At 40.7% G+C, this 13,419-nt stretch overlaps 1 protein-coding gene across 1 annotated transcript in view; it reads left to right on the forward strand.

The window, feature by feature from the left end:
* The first annotated feature begins 6,638 nt into the window (after positions 1 to 6,638).
* The window catches only part of plp1b (proteolipid protein 1b), a 34,186-nt gene continuing 27,405 nt past the window's right edge, over positions 6,639 to 13,419 (forward strand). The window contains exon 1 of the mRNA XM_037533478.1: positions 6,639 to 6,783. Within this exon, the coding sequence (XP_037389375.1) occupies positions 6,780 to 6,783 (4 nt within the window). The 5' untranslated portion in view covers positions 6,639 to 6,779. The remainder of the gene's footprint in view (positions 6,784 to 13,419) is intronic.

Genomic DNA, 13,419 nt, shown 5'->3' on the forward strand with positions numbered 1-13,419 from the left:
CCTATTCTGTCAATGTCCTTATCTGTCACTGACAGTTCTCTCAGTGTCCTTATCTCTCAGTGTCCTATTCTATCAGTGTCCTTATGTGTCAATGTCCTATTCTCTCATTGTCCTTATCTGCCAGTGTCCTATTCTTTCAGTGTCCTTATCTGTCAGCGTCATGTTCTCAGAGTGTCCTTATCGGTCAGTGTCCTATTCTATCAGTGTCCTTACCTGTCAGCGTCCTCTTCTCTCAGTGTCCTTATTTGTCAGTGTCCTTATCTGTCAGTGTCCTTATCTGTTAGTGTCCTATTCTATCAGTGTCCTTGTCTGTCAGTGTCCTATTCTCTCAGTGTCCTTATCTGTCAGTGTCCTATTCTAGCAGTGTCCTATTCTGTCAATGTCCTTATCTGTCACTGTCCTGTTCTCTCAGTGTCCTTATCTGTCAGTGTCCTATTCTCTCAGTGTCCTTATCTGTCAGTGTCCTATTCTCTCAGTGTCCTTATCTGTCAGTGTCCTATTCTATCAATGTCCTTGTCTGTCAGTGTCCTATTCTCTCAGTGTCCTTATCTGTCAGTGTCATATTCTATCAGTGTCCTATTCTCTCAGTGTCCTTATCTGTCAGCGTCCTATTCTGTCAATGTCCTTATCTGTCACTGACAGTTCTCTCAGTGTCCTTATCTCTCAGTGTCCTATTCTATCAGTGTCCTTATTTGTCAATGTCCTATTCTCTCATTGTCCTTATCTGCCAGTGTCCTATTCTATCAGTGTCCTTATCTGTCAGTGTCCTATTCTCTCCGTTTCCTTATCTGTCAGTGTCCTATTCTATCAGTGTCCTTATCTGTCAGTGTCCTTATCTGTCAGTGTCCCATTCTATCAGTGTCCTATTCTGTCATTGTCCTTATCTGTCAGCATCATGTTCTCACAGTGTCCTTATCGGTCAGTGTCCTATTCTATCAGTGTCCTTATCTGTCAGTATCCTGTTCTCTCAGTGTCCTTATCTGTCAGTGTCCTATTCTCTCAGTGTCCTTATCTGTCAGTGTCCTACTCTATCAGTGTCATTATCTGTTAGTGTCCTGTTCTATCAGTGTCTTTATCTGCCAGTGTCTTTATCTGTCAGTGTCCTATTCTGTCAGTGCCCTTATCTCTCAGTGTCCTTATCTGTCAGTGTCCTATTCTATCAGTGTCCTTACCTGTCAGCGTCCTGTTCTCTCAGTGTCCTTATTTGTCAGTGTCCTTATCTGTCAGTGTCCTATTCTATCAGTGTCCTATTCTGTCAATGTCCTTATCTGTCACTGTCCAGTTCTCTCAGTGTCCTTATCTGTCAGTGTCCTATTCTATCAGTGTCCTTATGTGTCAATGTCCTATTCCCTCATTGTCCTTATCTGCCAGTGTCCTATTCTTTCAATGTCCTTATCTGTCAGCGTCATGTTCTCACAGTGTCCTTATCGGTCAGTGTCCTTATCGGTCAGTGTCCTTATCGGTCAGTGTCCTTATCTGTCAGTGTCCTGTTCTCTCAGTGTCCTTATCTGTCAGTGTCCTATTCTATCAGTGCCCTATTCTGTCAGTGTCCTTGTCTGTCAGCGTCCTATTCTCTCAGTGTCCTTATCTGTCAGTATCCCATTCTATCAGTGCCCTATTCTGTCAGTGTCCTTATCTGTCAGTGTCCTATTCTCTCCGTTTCGTTATCTGTCAGTGTCCTATTCTGTCAGTGTCCTTATCTGTCAGTGTCCCATTCTATCAGTGTCCTATTCTGTCAATGTCCTTATCTGTCACTGTCCAGTTCTCTCAGTGTCCTTATCTGCCAGTGTCCTATTCTTTCAGTGTCCTTATCTGTCAGCATCATGTTCTCACAGTGTCCTTATCGGTCAGTGTCCTATTCTATCAGTGTCCTTATCTGTCAGTATCCTATTCTCTCAGTGTCCTTATCTGTCAGTGTCCTATTCTCTCAGTGTCCTTATCTGTCAGTGTCCTACTCTATCAGTGTCCTTATCTGTTAGTGTCCTGTTCTATCAGTGTCCTATTCTTTCAGTGTCCTTTTCTGTCAGTGTCCTATTCTATCAGTGTCCTATTCTGCCAGTGTCTTTATCTGTCAGTGTCCTATCCTATCACTTTCATTACCTGTCAGTGTCCTATTCTGTCAGTGCCCTTATCTCTCAGTGTCCTTATCTGTCAGTGTCCTATTCTATCAGTGTCCTTACCTGTCAGCGTCCTGTTCTCTCAGTGTCCTTATTTGTCAGTGTCCTTATCTGTCAGTGTCCTATTCTATCAGTGTCCTATTCTGTCAATGTCCTTATCTGTCACTGTCCTATTCTGTCATTGTCCTTATCTGTCATTGTCCTATTCTATCAGTGTCCTTCTCTGTCAGTGTCTTGTTCTGTCAGTGTCATTTTCTGTCATTCTCCTGTTATGTCAGTGTTCTTCTCTGTCAGTGTCCTATTCTGTCAGTGTCCTTTTCTGTCAGTGTCCTTCTCTAAAATTGTCCTGTTCTGTCAGAGTCCTGTTCTTTGAGTGTCCTTCTTTGTCAGTGTTATGTTCTATCAGTTTATTGTTCTGTGAGTGTCCTTTTCTTTAAGTGTCCTGTTCTGTCAGTGTCTTTTTCTGCCAGTGTCTGTATCTGTCATTGTCCTTTGCTTTGTCCTATTCTATCAGTTTCCTTCTTTGTCAGTGTCCTATTCGTTCGGTGTCCTGTTCTGTCATTGTATTGTTCTCTGAGTGTCCTTTTCTTTAAGTGTCCTGTTCTGTCAGTGTCCTATTCTGTCATTGTCCTTTGTCAGTGTCATTCTCTGTCAGTGTCCGTATCTTTCATTGTCCTCTGCTTTGTCCTATTCTATCATTTTCCTTCTTTGTCAGTGTCCTTCACTGTCAGTGTCTTTCTCTGTCAGTGTCCTTTTCTTTCCATGCCCTTCTCTGTCATTGTGCTATTCTGTCAGTGTCCTGTTCTGTCCATGTCCTTCTTTGTCAGTGTCCTTCTCTGTCACTGTCATCAGTGTCCTATTCTTTCAGTGTCCTTCTCTGTCAGTGTCTTTCTCTGTCAGCATCCTATTCTGTTAGTGTCCTTCTCTCTTGTTTTCATATTCTGTCAGTGTCCTTCTTTATCATTGTCCTTCTCTGTTAGTATCTTATTCTGTCAAGAATCATATCTCAAAATAATGATCAAAATCTGCTGATGGAGTAAGACACATTTCCCAAGTAAAATGTCTTAAATTGAAAAATATACTGTAACTGGTAGAACAATTTGTCATTCCTACAGGCTTATAATTAGAAATATTAGACAAACTGATGACATTTAAGATGTTTCCATTTGCTAAGATATTATATTGCAGCATAAGAAATGCATGAAATCTAAGTTAAGGAATATTTAAATAAAGTATAGCATCTGTAGGATAATTAAACATGTGGATAAGATAAAGAGGATATGAGGAAAAGGACAAAAATAGATTGTATGGATAAGACTATGAAGAAAATGGGCAATAGACTAGAGAGCAGAAGAAACAGGGTAAAGAGTTTAAGACATTGGATAAATAGGGTATAGGGTTGAGGGAAAGTATAAAGGAAAAAAGGGTATAGGGGATAAGTGTAAAAGGGTGAAAGGGGTTAGGGGATGAGTGGAAAAGGGTGTAGGGGTTAGGGGATGAGTGGAAAAAGGTGAAGGGATTGTGCATAAGTATAAAAGGGTGTAAGGGTTAGGGAATAAGGGTAAAATGGTGTCGGGATAGGTCATAAGGGTAATAGGGTGTTGGGGTCGGGGGATAGGTGTAATAGGGTGTAACATTTAAGGGTGTAGCAGTTAGGGGATATGTGGAAAAGGGTGAAGCAGTTGGGGGGATAAGTGTAAAAGAGTGACGAGGTCGGGGGACAAGTGTAAAAGGGTGAAGGGGTTAGACTATAAGTGTAAAAGGGTGTAAGGGGATAGGTGTAGATCTGTGGAAGGGTTAGTAGATAAATGTACATAGGTGTAATTTTTAGAGGATAGGTATAAAAGGGTGTTAGGGGATGAGTAAGAATTAGTAGAAGAATATGAAAGAATGAAGAGGTTAGATGAGTGGAAAATGGTTAAGGGGTTTAAGGATAAGTGTAAAAGGGTATAGGGGTCAGGGGACAAGTATAAAAGGGTGTAAAGGTTGGGGGATAAGTTTAAAATGGTGAAGAGGTCAGGGCATAAGTGTTAAAGGGTGTATGGGTTAGTAAATAAATGTAAAAGGGTGAAGGCATTAGGGCATATATGTAAGATGTAGGGGTTGAGGGATAAGTGTTAAACGGGTGTAAGGCTAAAAGGATAAGTATAAAAGGGTGAAGGGGTAAGGGCATAAGAGTGAAAGGGTGTAATGGTTAATGCATAAGTGTAAAACGGTGTAGGGGTTAGGTCATAAGTGAAAAAGGGTGTAGGGGTCTGGGAATAGGTGTAAAAGAGTGAAGGGGTTAGGGGGTAAGTGTAAAAGGGTGAAGGGTTTAGGGGTAAGCATAAATGTGTCTAGGGGTTAGGATAAAGGGTGAAGGGTTTAGGGGGTAAGCATAAATGTGTCTAGGGGTTAGGAATAAGGGATAAAGGGTGAAGGGTTTAGGGGTAAGTATAAAATTGTGTAGGGGTTAGGAATAAGTGGTAAAGGGTGAAGGGTTTAGGGGGTAAGTAGAAAATTGTGTAGGGGTTAGGAATAAGTGTTAAAGGGTGAAGGGTTTAGGGGGTAAGTAGAAAATTGTGTAGGGGTTAGGAATAAGTGTTAAAGGGTGAAAGGTTTAGGGGGTAAGTAGAAAATTGTGTAGGGGTTAGGAATAAGTGTTAAAGGGTGTAGGGTTTAGGGGGTAAGTGTAAAAGGGTGTAGGGTGTAGGGGTAAATGTAAAAGAGCGTAGGGTTTAGGGGGTAAGTGTAAAAGGGTGAAGGGTTTAGGGGCTAAATGTAAAAGGGTGTAGGGTTTAGGGGGTAAGTGTAAAAGGGTGTAGTGTTTAGGGGTAAATGTAAAAGGGCATAGGATTTAGGTGAAAATGTAAAAGGGTGTAGGGTTTAGGGGTAAATGGAAAAGGGTGTAGGGATTAGAGGGTAAGTGTAAAAGGGTGTAGGGGTTTAGGGGGTAAGTGTAAAAGGTCGTAGGGGTAAATGTAAAAGGGCGTAGGGGTTAGGGGTAAATGTAAAAGGGCATAGGGGTTGGGGTAAGTGTAAAAGGGTGTAGGGGTTAGGGGTAAATGTAAAACGGCATAGGGTTCAGGGGGTAAATGTAAAAGGGCGTAAGGTGTAGGGGTAAATGTAAAAGGGTGTAGGGTTTAGGGGTAAGTGTAAAAGGGCATAGGGTTTAGGGGTTTAAGTGTAAAAGGGTGTAGGCTTTAGGGGGTAAGTGTAAAAGGGTGTAGGGTTTAGGGGGAAAGTGTAAAAGGACGTAGGGTTTAGGGGGTAAGTGTAAAAGGGCGTAGGGTTTAGGGAGTAAGTGTAAAAGGACGTAGGGTTTAGGGGGTAAGTGTAAAAGGACGTAGGGTTTAGGGGGTAAGTGTAAAAGGACGTAGGGTTTAGGGGGTAAGTGTAAAAGGGCGTAGGGTTTAGGGGGTAAGTGTAAAAGGGCGTAGGGTTTAGGGAGTAAGTGTAAAAGGACGTAGGGTTTAGGGGGTAAGTGTAAAAGGACGTAGGGTTTAGGGGGTAAGTGTAAAAGGTCGTAGGGTTTAGGGGGTAAGTGTAAAAGGTCGTAGGGTTTAGGGGGTAAGTGTAAAAGGACGTAGGGTTTAGGGGGTAAGTGTAAAAGGGCGTAGGGTTTAGGGGGTAAGTGTAAAAGGGCGTAGGGTTTAGGGGGTAAGTGTAAAAGGACGTAGGGTTTAGGGGGTAAGTGTAAAAGGTCGTAGGGTTTAGGGGGTAAGTGTAAAAGGTCGTAGGGTTTAGGGGGTAAGTGTAAAAGGACGTAGGGTATAGGGGGTAAGTGTAAAAGGACGTAGGGTTTAGGGGGTAAGTGTAAAAGGTCGTAGGGTTTAGGGGGTAAGTGTAAAAGGTCGTAGGGTTTAGGGGGTAAGTGTAAAAGGACGTAGGGTTTAGGGGGTAAGTGTAAAAGGGCGTAGGGTTTAGGGGGTAAGTGTAAAAGGGCGTAGGGTTTAGGGGGTAAGTGTAAAAGGACGTAGGGTTTAGGGGGTAAGTGTAAAAGGTCGTAGGGTTTAGGGGGTAAGTGTAAAAGGACGTAGGGTATAGGGGGTAAGTGTAAAAGGGCGTAGGGTTTAGGGGGTAAGTGTAAAAGGGCGTAGGGTTTAGGGGGTAAGTGTAAAAGGGCGTAGGGTTTAGGGGGTAAGTGTAAAAGGGCGTAGGGTTTAGGGGGTAAGTGTAAAAGGGTGTGGGGTTTAGGGGGTAAGTGTAAAAGGGTGTCCGGTTTAGAGGGTAAGTGTAAAAGGGTGTAGGGTTTAGGGGGTAAGTGTAAAAGGGCATAGGGTTTAGGGGGTAAGTGTAAAAGGGCGTAGGGTTTAGGGGGTAAGTGTAAAAGGGCGTCCGGTTTAGAGGGTAAGTGTAAAAGGGTGTAGGGTTTAGGGTAAAAAACAGTGTTTGGGAAATAAATGAAATGCAAAACAGAAACACAGAAGCTCTGAGAGACTCTGTGCCTTTAAGACCTGCCTAGTGCAGAGTTTATGTGTGTGTGTGTGTGTGTGTGTGTGTGGGGGGGGGGGGGGGGGGGGGTTGGGGGGGGGTGTGCTCTGTTTATTGTCTCGGAAACAAAAGCGTGAGTGAGAACGTTAAAAGAGACGTGTGAGAGTCACTTTTTCACCACATCAGAGGCAGCCGAGTAGAAACCCCTCGGACCACCACCCTGCTACGCACACACACGCACACGCACACATGGGTAAGTTCATAAATATTTACCTTATTTTTATCTCAGTCTGGCAGCAGATGCAGTGTGAGGTGTTTGTTTATGGCTTAATAATACAAACTAATAATACAACTCATAATAAAGTTACTAATAATACTAATGATCTGATAATAATAGACCATTGAATATTGAAATATAAGAATCTACAGGCTGTTTTTTCACTGTACAAAGAAGTGGAACATTTAGCACCAGGACAATGGAAGCGTAGTGTTTCCAGGGGTCAGCAGTTCAGCACTGAAAGGTCAAGTTGTGTGTTTTTAGGAGCTGAAGATCAGTAGAAACTGGAGCTAATGGTACATAAGCGAGTTCTCCTCTCCGCAGATTTCCTGACTCTTTCAAGTGAAAATACCTCTTATTATTAAGTGCAACAGAATGTAAACTAGAAGAAGACGTGGAATTCTCTATGAACTTTCAGAATCAGTACGCTGAGGCGAGATAAATGAGTTAACAAGCCAACATTAACACCATTAGCCAAAATACTAAAGACTACAATCACAGAAATTTTCAACAAAAGACAATTTAACAAAAAAAGACCTTTTAAAACCCTTAAGATGTAGATTTTGGGAATTACCCATCAAACTAGCAGAGGAGAAGGGTGCTGACTATGTGTTTATTAGGGGTGATGAGTGCACATGCATGTGATTGTTAGTGTGTTGAGTAGATGCGTGTGTGTTTGTCAGTGTGTTCAGTAGATGTGTATGTTTGTTAGTGTGTTGAGTAGATGTGTGTGTTTTTTCCAGTGTGTTCAGTAGATGTGCGTGTGTTTGGCAGTGGTGTTCAGTAGATGTATGTGTTTGTCAGTGTGTTGAACATATGTGTATGTGTTTGTTTTGAATAAATGTGTGTGTGTTTGTCTGTGGTGTTCAGTAGATGTGGGTGTGTTTGTCTGTGGTGTTCAGTAGATGTGTGTGTGTGTGTGTTTGTGGTGTTCAGTAGATGTGTGTGTGTGTGTGTGTTTTTTCAGTGTGTTCAGTAGATGTGTGTGTGTGTGTTTGTTTGTCAGTGTGTTCAGTAGATGTGTATGTGTTTGGCAGTTTGTTGAGTAGATGTTTGTGTTTGTCAGTGGTGTTGAGTAGATGTGTGTGTTTGTCTGTGGTGTTCAGTAGATGTGGGTGTGTTTGTCTGTGGTGTTCAGTAGATGTGTGTGTGTGTGTTTGTGGTGTTGAGTAGATGTGTGTGTGTGTGTGTTTGTCAGTGTGTTCAGTAGATGTGCTTGTGTGTTTGCTAGTGTGTTGAGTAGATGTGTATGTTTTTGTCAGTTTGTTGAGTAGATGTGTGTGTGTGTTTGTCATTGTGTTGGGTAGATGTGTGTGTGTTTGTCAGTGTGTTCAGTGTATGTGTTTGCCAGTGGTGTTGAGTAGATGTGTGTGTTTGTCAATGTGTTCATTAGATGTATGTGTGTTTGTCAGTGGTATTGAGTAGATGTGTGTGTGTGTGTGTGTGTGTGTGTGTGTGTGTGTGTGTGTGTGTGTGTGTGTGTGTTTTTCAGTGTGTTCAGTAGATGTGTGTGTGTGTTTGTTTGTCAGTGTGTTCAGTAGATGTGTATGTGTTTGGCAGTTTGCTGAGTAGATGTTTGTGTTTGTCAGTGGTGTTGAGTAGATGTGTGTGTTTGTCTGTGGTGTTCAGTAGATGTGGGTGTGTTTCTCTGTGGTGTTCAGTAGATGTGTGTGTGTGTGTTTGTCAGTAGTGTTGAGTAGATGTGTGTGTGTGTTTGTCAGTGTGTTCATTAGATGTATGTGTGTTTGTCAGTGGTGTTGAGTAGATGTGTTGTGTTTGTCAGTGGTGTTGTGTAGATGTGTATGTGTTTGTCAGTGTGTTCAGTAAAGGTGTATGTTTGTTAGTGTGTTGAGTAGGTGTGTGTTTTTTTCAGTGTGTTGAGTAGATGTGTGTGTGTGTTTTTCAGTGTGTTCAGTAGATGTGTGTGTGTGTGTGCTTGTCAGTGTGTTGAATAAATGTGTGTGTTTGTCAGTGGTGTTGAGTAAATGTGTGTGTGTGTGTTTGTCAATGTGTTCATTAGATGTATGTGTGTTTGTCAGTGGTGTTGAGTAGATGTGTATGTGTTTGTCAGTGTGTTCAGTAGATGTGTATGTTTGTTAGTGTGTTCATTAGATGTATGTGTGTTTGTCAGTGGTGTTGAGTAGGTGTGTGTGTGTTCGTCAGTGTGTTCAGTAGATGTGTATGTGTTTGTCAGTTTGTTGAGTAGATGTGTATGTGTTTGTCAGTGGTGTTGAGTAGATGTGTATGTGTTTGTCAGTGTGTTCAGTAGATGTGTATGTTTGTTAGTGTGTTCAGTAGATGTATGTGTGTGTTTGTCTGTGTGTTCAGTAGATGTGTATGTGTTTGTCAGTGGTGTTGAGTAGATGTGTATGTTTTTTGTCAGTGTGTTCAGTAGATGCGTGTGTGTTCGTCAGTGGTGTTGAGTAGATGTGTATGTGTTTGCAGTGTGTTCAGTAGATGTGTGTGTGTGTGTTTGTGTGTGTGTTCAGTAGATGTGTGTGTGTGGATGTCAGTGGTGTTGAGTAGATGTGTATGTGTTTGTCAGTGTGTTGAGTAGATGTGTATGTGTTTGTCAGTGTGTTCAGTAGATGTGTATGTGTTTGTCAGTGGTGTTGAGTAGATGTGTATGTGTTTGTCAGTGGTGTTGATTAGATGTGTATGTGTTTGTCAGTGGTGTTGAGTAGATGTGTATGTGTTTGTCAGTGGTGTTGATTAGATGTGTATGTGTTTGTCAGTGGTGTTGAGTAGATATGTGTTTGTCAGTGGTGTTGAGTAGATGTGTATGTGTTTGTCAGTGTGTTCAGTAGATGTGTGTGTGTGTTTGTCAGTGTGTTCATTAGATGTATGTGTGTTTGTCAGTGGTGTTGAGTAGATGTGTTGTGTTTGTCAGTGGTGTTGTGTAGATGTGTATGTGTTTGTCAGTGTGTTCAGTAAAGGTGTATGTTTGTTAGTGTGTTGAGTAGGTGTGTGTTTTTTTCAGTGTGTTGAGTAGATGTGTGTGTGTGTTTTTCAGTGTGTTCAGTAGATGTGTGTGTGTGTGTGCTTGTCAGTGTGTTGAATAAATGTGTGTGTTTGTCAGTGGTGTTGAGTAAATGTGTGTGTGTGTGTTTGTCAATGTGTTCATTAGATGTATGTGTGTTTGTCAGTGGTGTTGAGTAGATGTGTATGTGTTTGTCAGTGTGTTCAGTAGATGTGTATGTGTTTGTCAGTGGTGTTGAGTAGATGTGTATGTGTTTGTCAGTGGTGTTGATTAGATGTGTATGTGTTTGTCAGTGGTGTTGAGTAGATGTGTATGTGTTTGTCAGTGGTGTTGATTAGATGTGTATGTGTTTGTCAGTGGTGTTGAGTAGATATGTGTTTGTCAGTGGTGTTGATTACATGTGTATGTGTTTGTCAGTGGTGTTGAGTAGATGTGTATGTGTTTGTCAGTGGTGTTTATTAGATGTGTATGTGTTTATCAGTGGTGTTGAGTAGATGTGTATGTGTTTGTCAGTGGTGTTGAGTAGATATGTGTTTGTCAGTGGTGTTGATTAGATGTGTATGTGTTTGTCAGTGGTGTTGAGTAGATGTGTATGTGTTTGTCAGTGGTGTTGAGTAGATGTGTATGTGTTTGTCAGTGGTGTTGAGTAGATGTGTATGTGTTTGTCAGTGTGTTCAGTAGATGTGTATGTGTTTGTCAGTGGTGTTGAGTAGATGTGTATGTGTTTGTCAGTGTGTTCAGTAGATGTGTATGTGTTTGTCAGTGGTGTTGAGTAGATGTGTAAGGCAAGGCAAGTTTATTTATATAGCACCTTTCATGCACAACGGTCATTCAAAGTGCTTTACAAATGAAAAAATACAGAAAAATGCAATTAATGTAATAAAATAAAATTCATGTAAATTAAAAAAAAATTAAAAACATAGTTAAAACAATAGATTTAAAAGAAGTTAATCAAATTTAAAAGAAGGAGATAAAAAATTTGAATAAAAATAAGAAACTTGATTAAAACAATAGATATACAGAAGTTAAATGAATGAGCATAAGAGTGGCGTTACAGGATAACAGTGGATTAAACTGAGCTAAAGGCTCAAACATGAAAGTCTTCATTCTAGGTTTAAAAGTGTCGAGTGTTGGGGCTCTTCTGATGCTCTCTGTGATCTGAGAGTTCTGCCCGGCTCATATTGCTGGAGCACATCTAATAAATATAGTGGTCCTGCACCATTAAGACATTTATAGACCAGTAATAGTACCTTAAAGTCTATCCTGTAACATACTCGTATCCAGTGTAGGGATTTAAGGATAGGAGTGATGTGCTCCCTTCTTTTACTCCTAGTGAGAACTCTGGCAGCTGCGTTTTGAATCAGCTGAAGCTGTTTGATTGTCTTTTTTGGGAGTCCAGTTAGGAGCCCATTACAGTAATCAATCCTACTAGAAACAAAGGCATGGATGAGTTTCTCCAGGTCTGCTTTAGCCAGAAAACATCTGATTTTGTTGATGTTTTTGAGGTGATAGAAAGCTGATTTGGTGACAGCTTTGACATGACTGTTAAAAGTGAGATCAGAGTCCATTTGTACACCAAGGTTATGTACTAGTTCTTTAGATTTTAGGCCTCTCAAATCTAGATAGGCAGCTAGTCTGTGTCTTTCATTGCTATTCCCAAATAAAATAATATCTGTTTTATCTTTATTCAACTGCAGAAAGTTGTGTTTCATCCATTTGTTTATGTGCTCAAGGCATTTGCACAGTGAGTCTAGGGGACCGTAGTCATTTGGGCAGAGAGCCATGTAGATCTGAATGTCATCTGCATAGCTGTGGTAAGATATCCCATAAGTATGCATGATTTCACCTAGAGGAATCATATATAAATTAAATAAGAGTGGCCCAAGAATTGAACCCTGGGGTACACCACAGGTCACTGGCACAGTCTCAGAAACATTACCTTCCATTTCCACAAAGAAGCTCCTTCCTTGAATGTATGAACTGAACCATTTTAGGACAGTTCCTGAGAGTCCAACCCAGTTCTCAAGTCTATCTATGAGAATTTTGTGGTCAATGGTGTCAAAGGCAGCGCTGAGATCGAGCAGTAGTAGAACAGACATGTTTCCTGAGTCTGTATTTAGGCGAATGTCATTGATAACCTTAATTAGTGCAGTCTCAGTACTATGATTAGGTCGGAAGCCTGACTGAAATTTGTCTAGACAGCTATTTGTGGACAGAAAGTGCATAATTTGCTTGAAGACAATTTTTTCTATCATTTTTCCAATGAATGGTAGATTAGAAATTGGTCTATAATCATTTAACAGGCTGGTATCTAGAGTTTTCTTTTTCAAGAGAGGCTTCACGACTGCAGTTTTTAATGCACTGGGAAATACACCTGACATGAGTGAGGAATTTACTATTTGAAGAATGTTCACTAATATTGAGGAAAAGACATTCTTTAAAAACTTGGTTGGTAATGTATCAAGACTGCAAGTGGATGATTTGAGATGACTCACTGTATCAATTAAACCTTCTTCATTAATAACACTAAACTGGGACATGTTGAACATGCTTTTGCATGGTTTTGGAGAGAAGATCGTCTCGTTGGTAGATGTAGGCGTACAGATAGCTTGTCTGATAGTGTGGATTCTAGTATTAAAACATTTTGCAAACTCATTACATTTCTCAGTTGAAACTAGTTCAGGGGCCATATATGTAGGTGGGTTTGTTAGTCTGTCAACCATCGTGAAAAGCACTTTGCTATTGTTAACATTATTCTTAATAATGCTAGAGAAGAAGGATTGTCTAGCCTTGCACATTATTCTATTGTATTCACGCAGCCTATCTTTGAAAATCTCTTTATGTGTGTGAAGGTTGGTTTTACGCCATCTGCGCTCAGCCTTTCTGCATTCTCTCTTTTGGTGCTGAACTGCAGCATCATTTCTCCATAGAGCTTTCTGCTTGTATTGCATGGTTTTAACTCTAACTGGTGCAATCTGATCCAAAACACTGGCAGTTTTTGAGTTGAAACTTTCCAGCAAAGTATCAACAGAGCCAGATGGTTGGTAAGGTGAAGAGCACATTTTGGTAACAAAAAGTGCAGCTGTCCTGTCATTTATCTGTCTTTTCTTAAACCTAACTTGCCTGGCACTGCTGTGGATTGAAGTCCACATTTAAAAAAAATACACAGTAGTGATCAGACAATGCAACATCCTTAATAGAGGCTGAAATGTTAAGACCCTTTGAGATAACCACATCCAAAGTGTGACCATGGCAATGTGTGCTTCCAGTCACATGCTGAGAAAGTTCAAAAGATTCAAGTACATCATAGAGTTCTTTGGCGTAATTATCCTTGTGATTATCAATATGAATGTTAAAATCAACAGCAATAACAAAATGATCAAATTCAGTAGAAATAAAAGATAACATATCTGTGTATGTTTGTTAGTGTGTTGAGTAGATGTGCGTGTGTTTTTTTTCAGTGTGTTCAATAGATGTGTGTGTGTTTGTCAGTGTGTTGAGTAGATGTGTATGTGTTTGTCAGTGTGGTCAGTAGATGTGTATGTTTGTCAGTGTGTTGAGTAGATGTGTGTGTTTGTCAGCCTGTTGAGTAGATGTGTATGTGTTTGTCAGTGTGTTTAATAGATGTGTGT

This window comes from Pygocentrus nattereri, chromosome 23 (genome assembly GCF_015220715.1).
Source record: "Pygocentrus nattereri isolate fPygNat1 chromosome 23, fPygNat1.pri, whole genome shotgun sequence".
NCBI classification, from domain to species: Eukaryota; Metazoa; Chordata; class Actinopteri; order Characiformes; family Serrasalmidae; genus Pygocentrus; species Pygocentrus nattereri.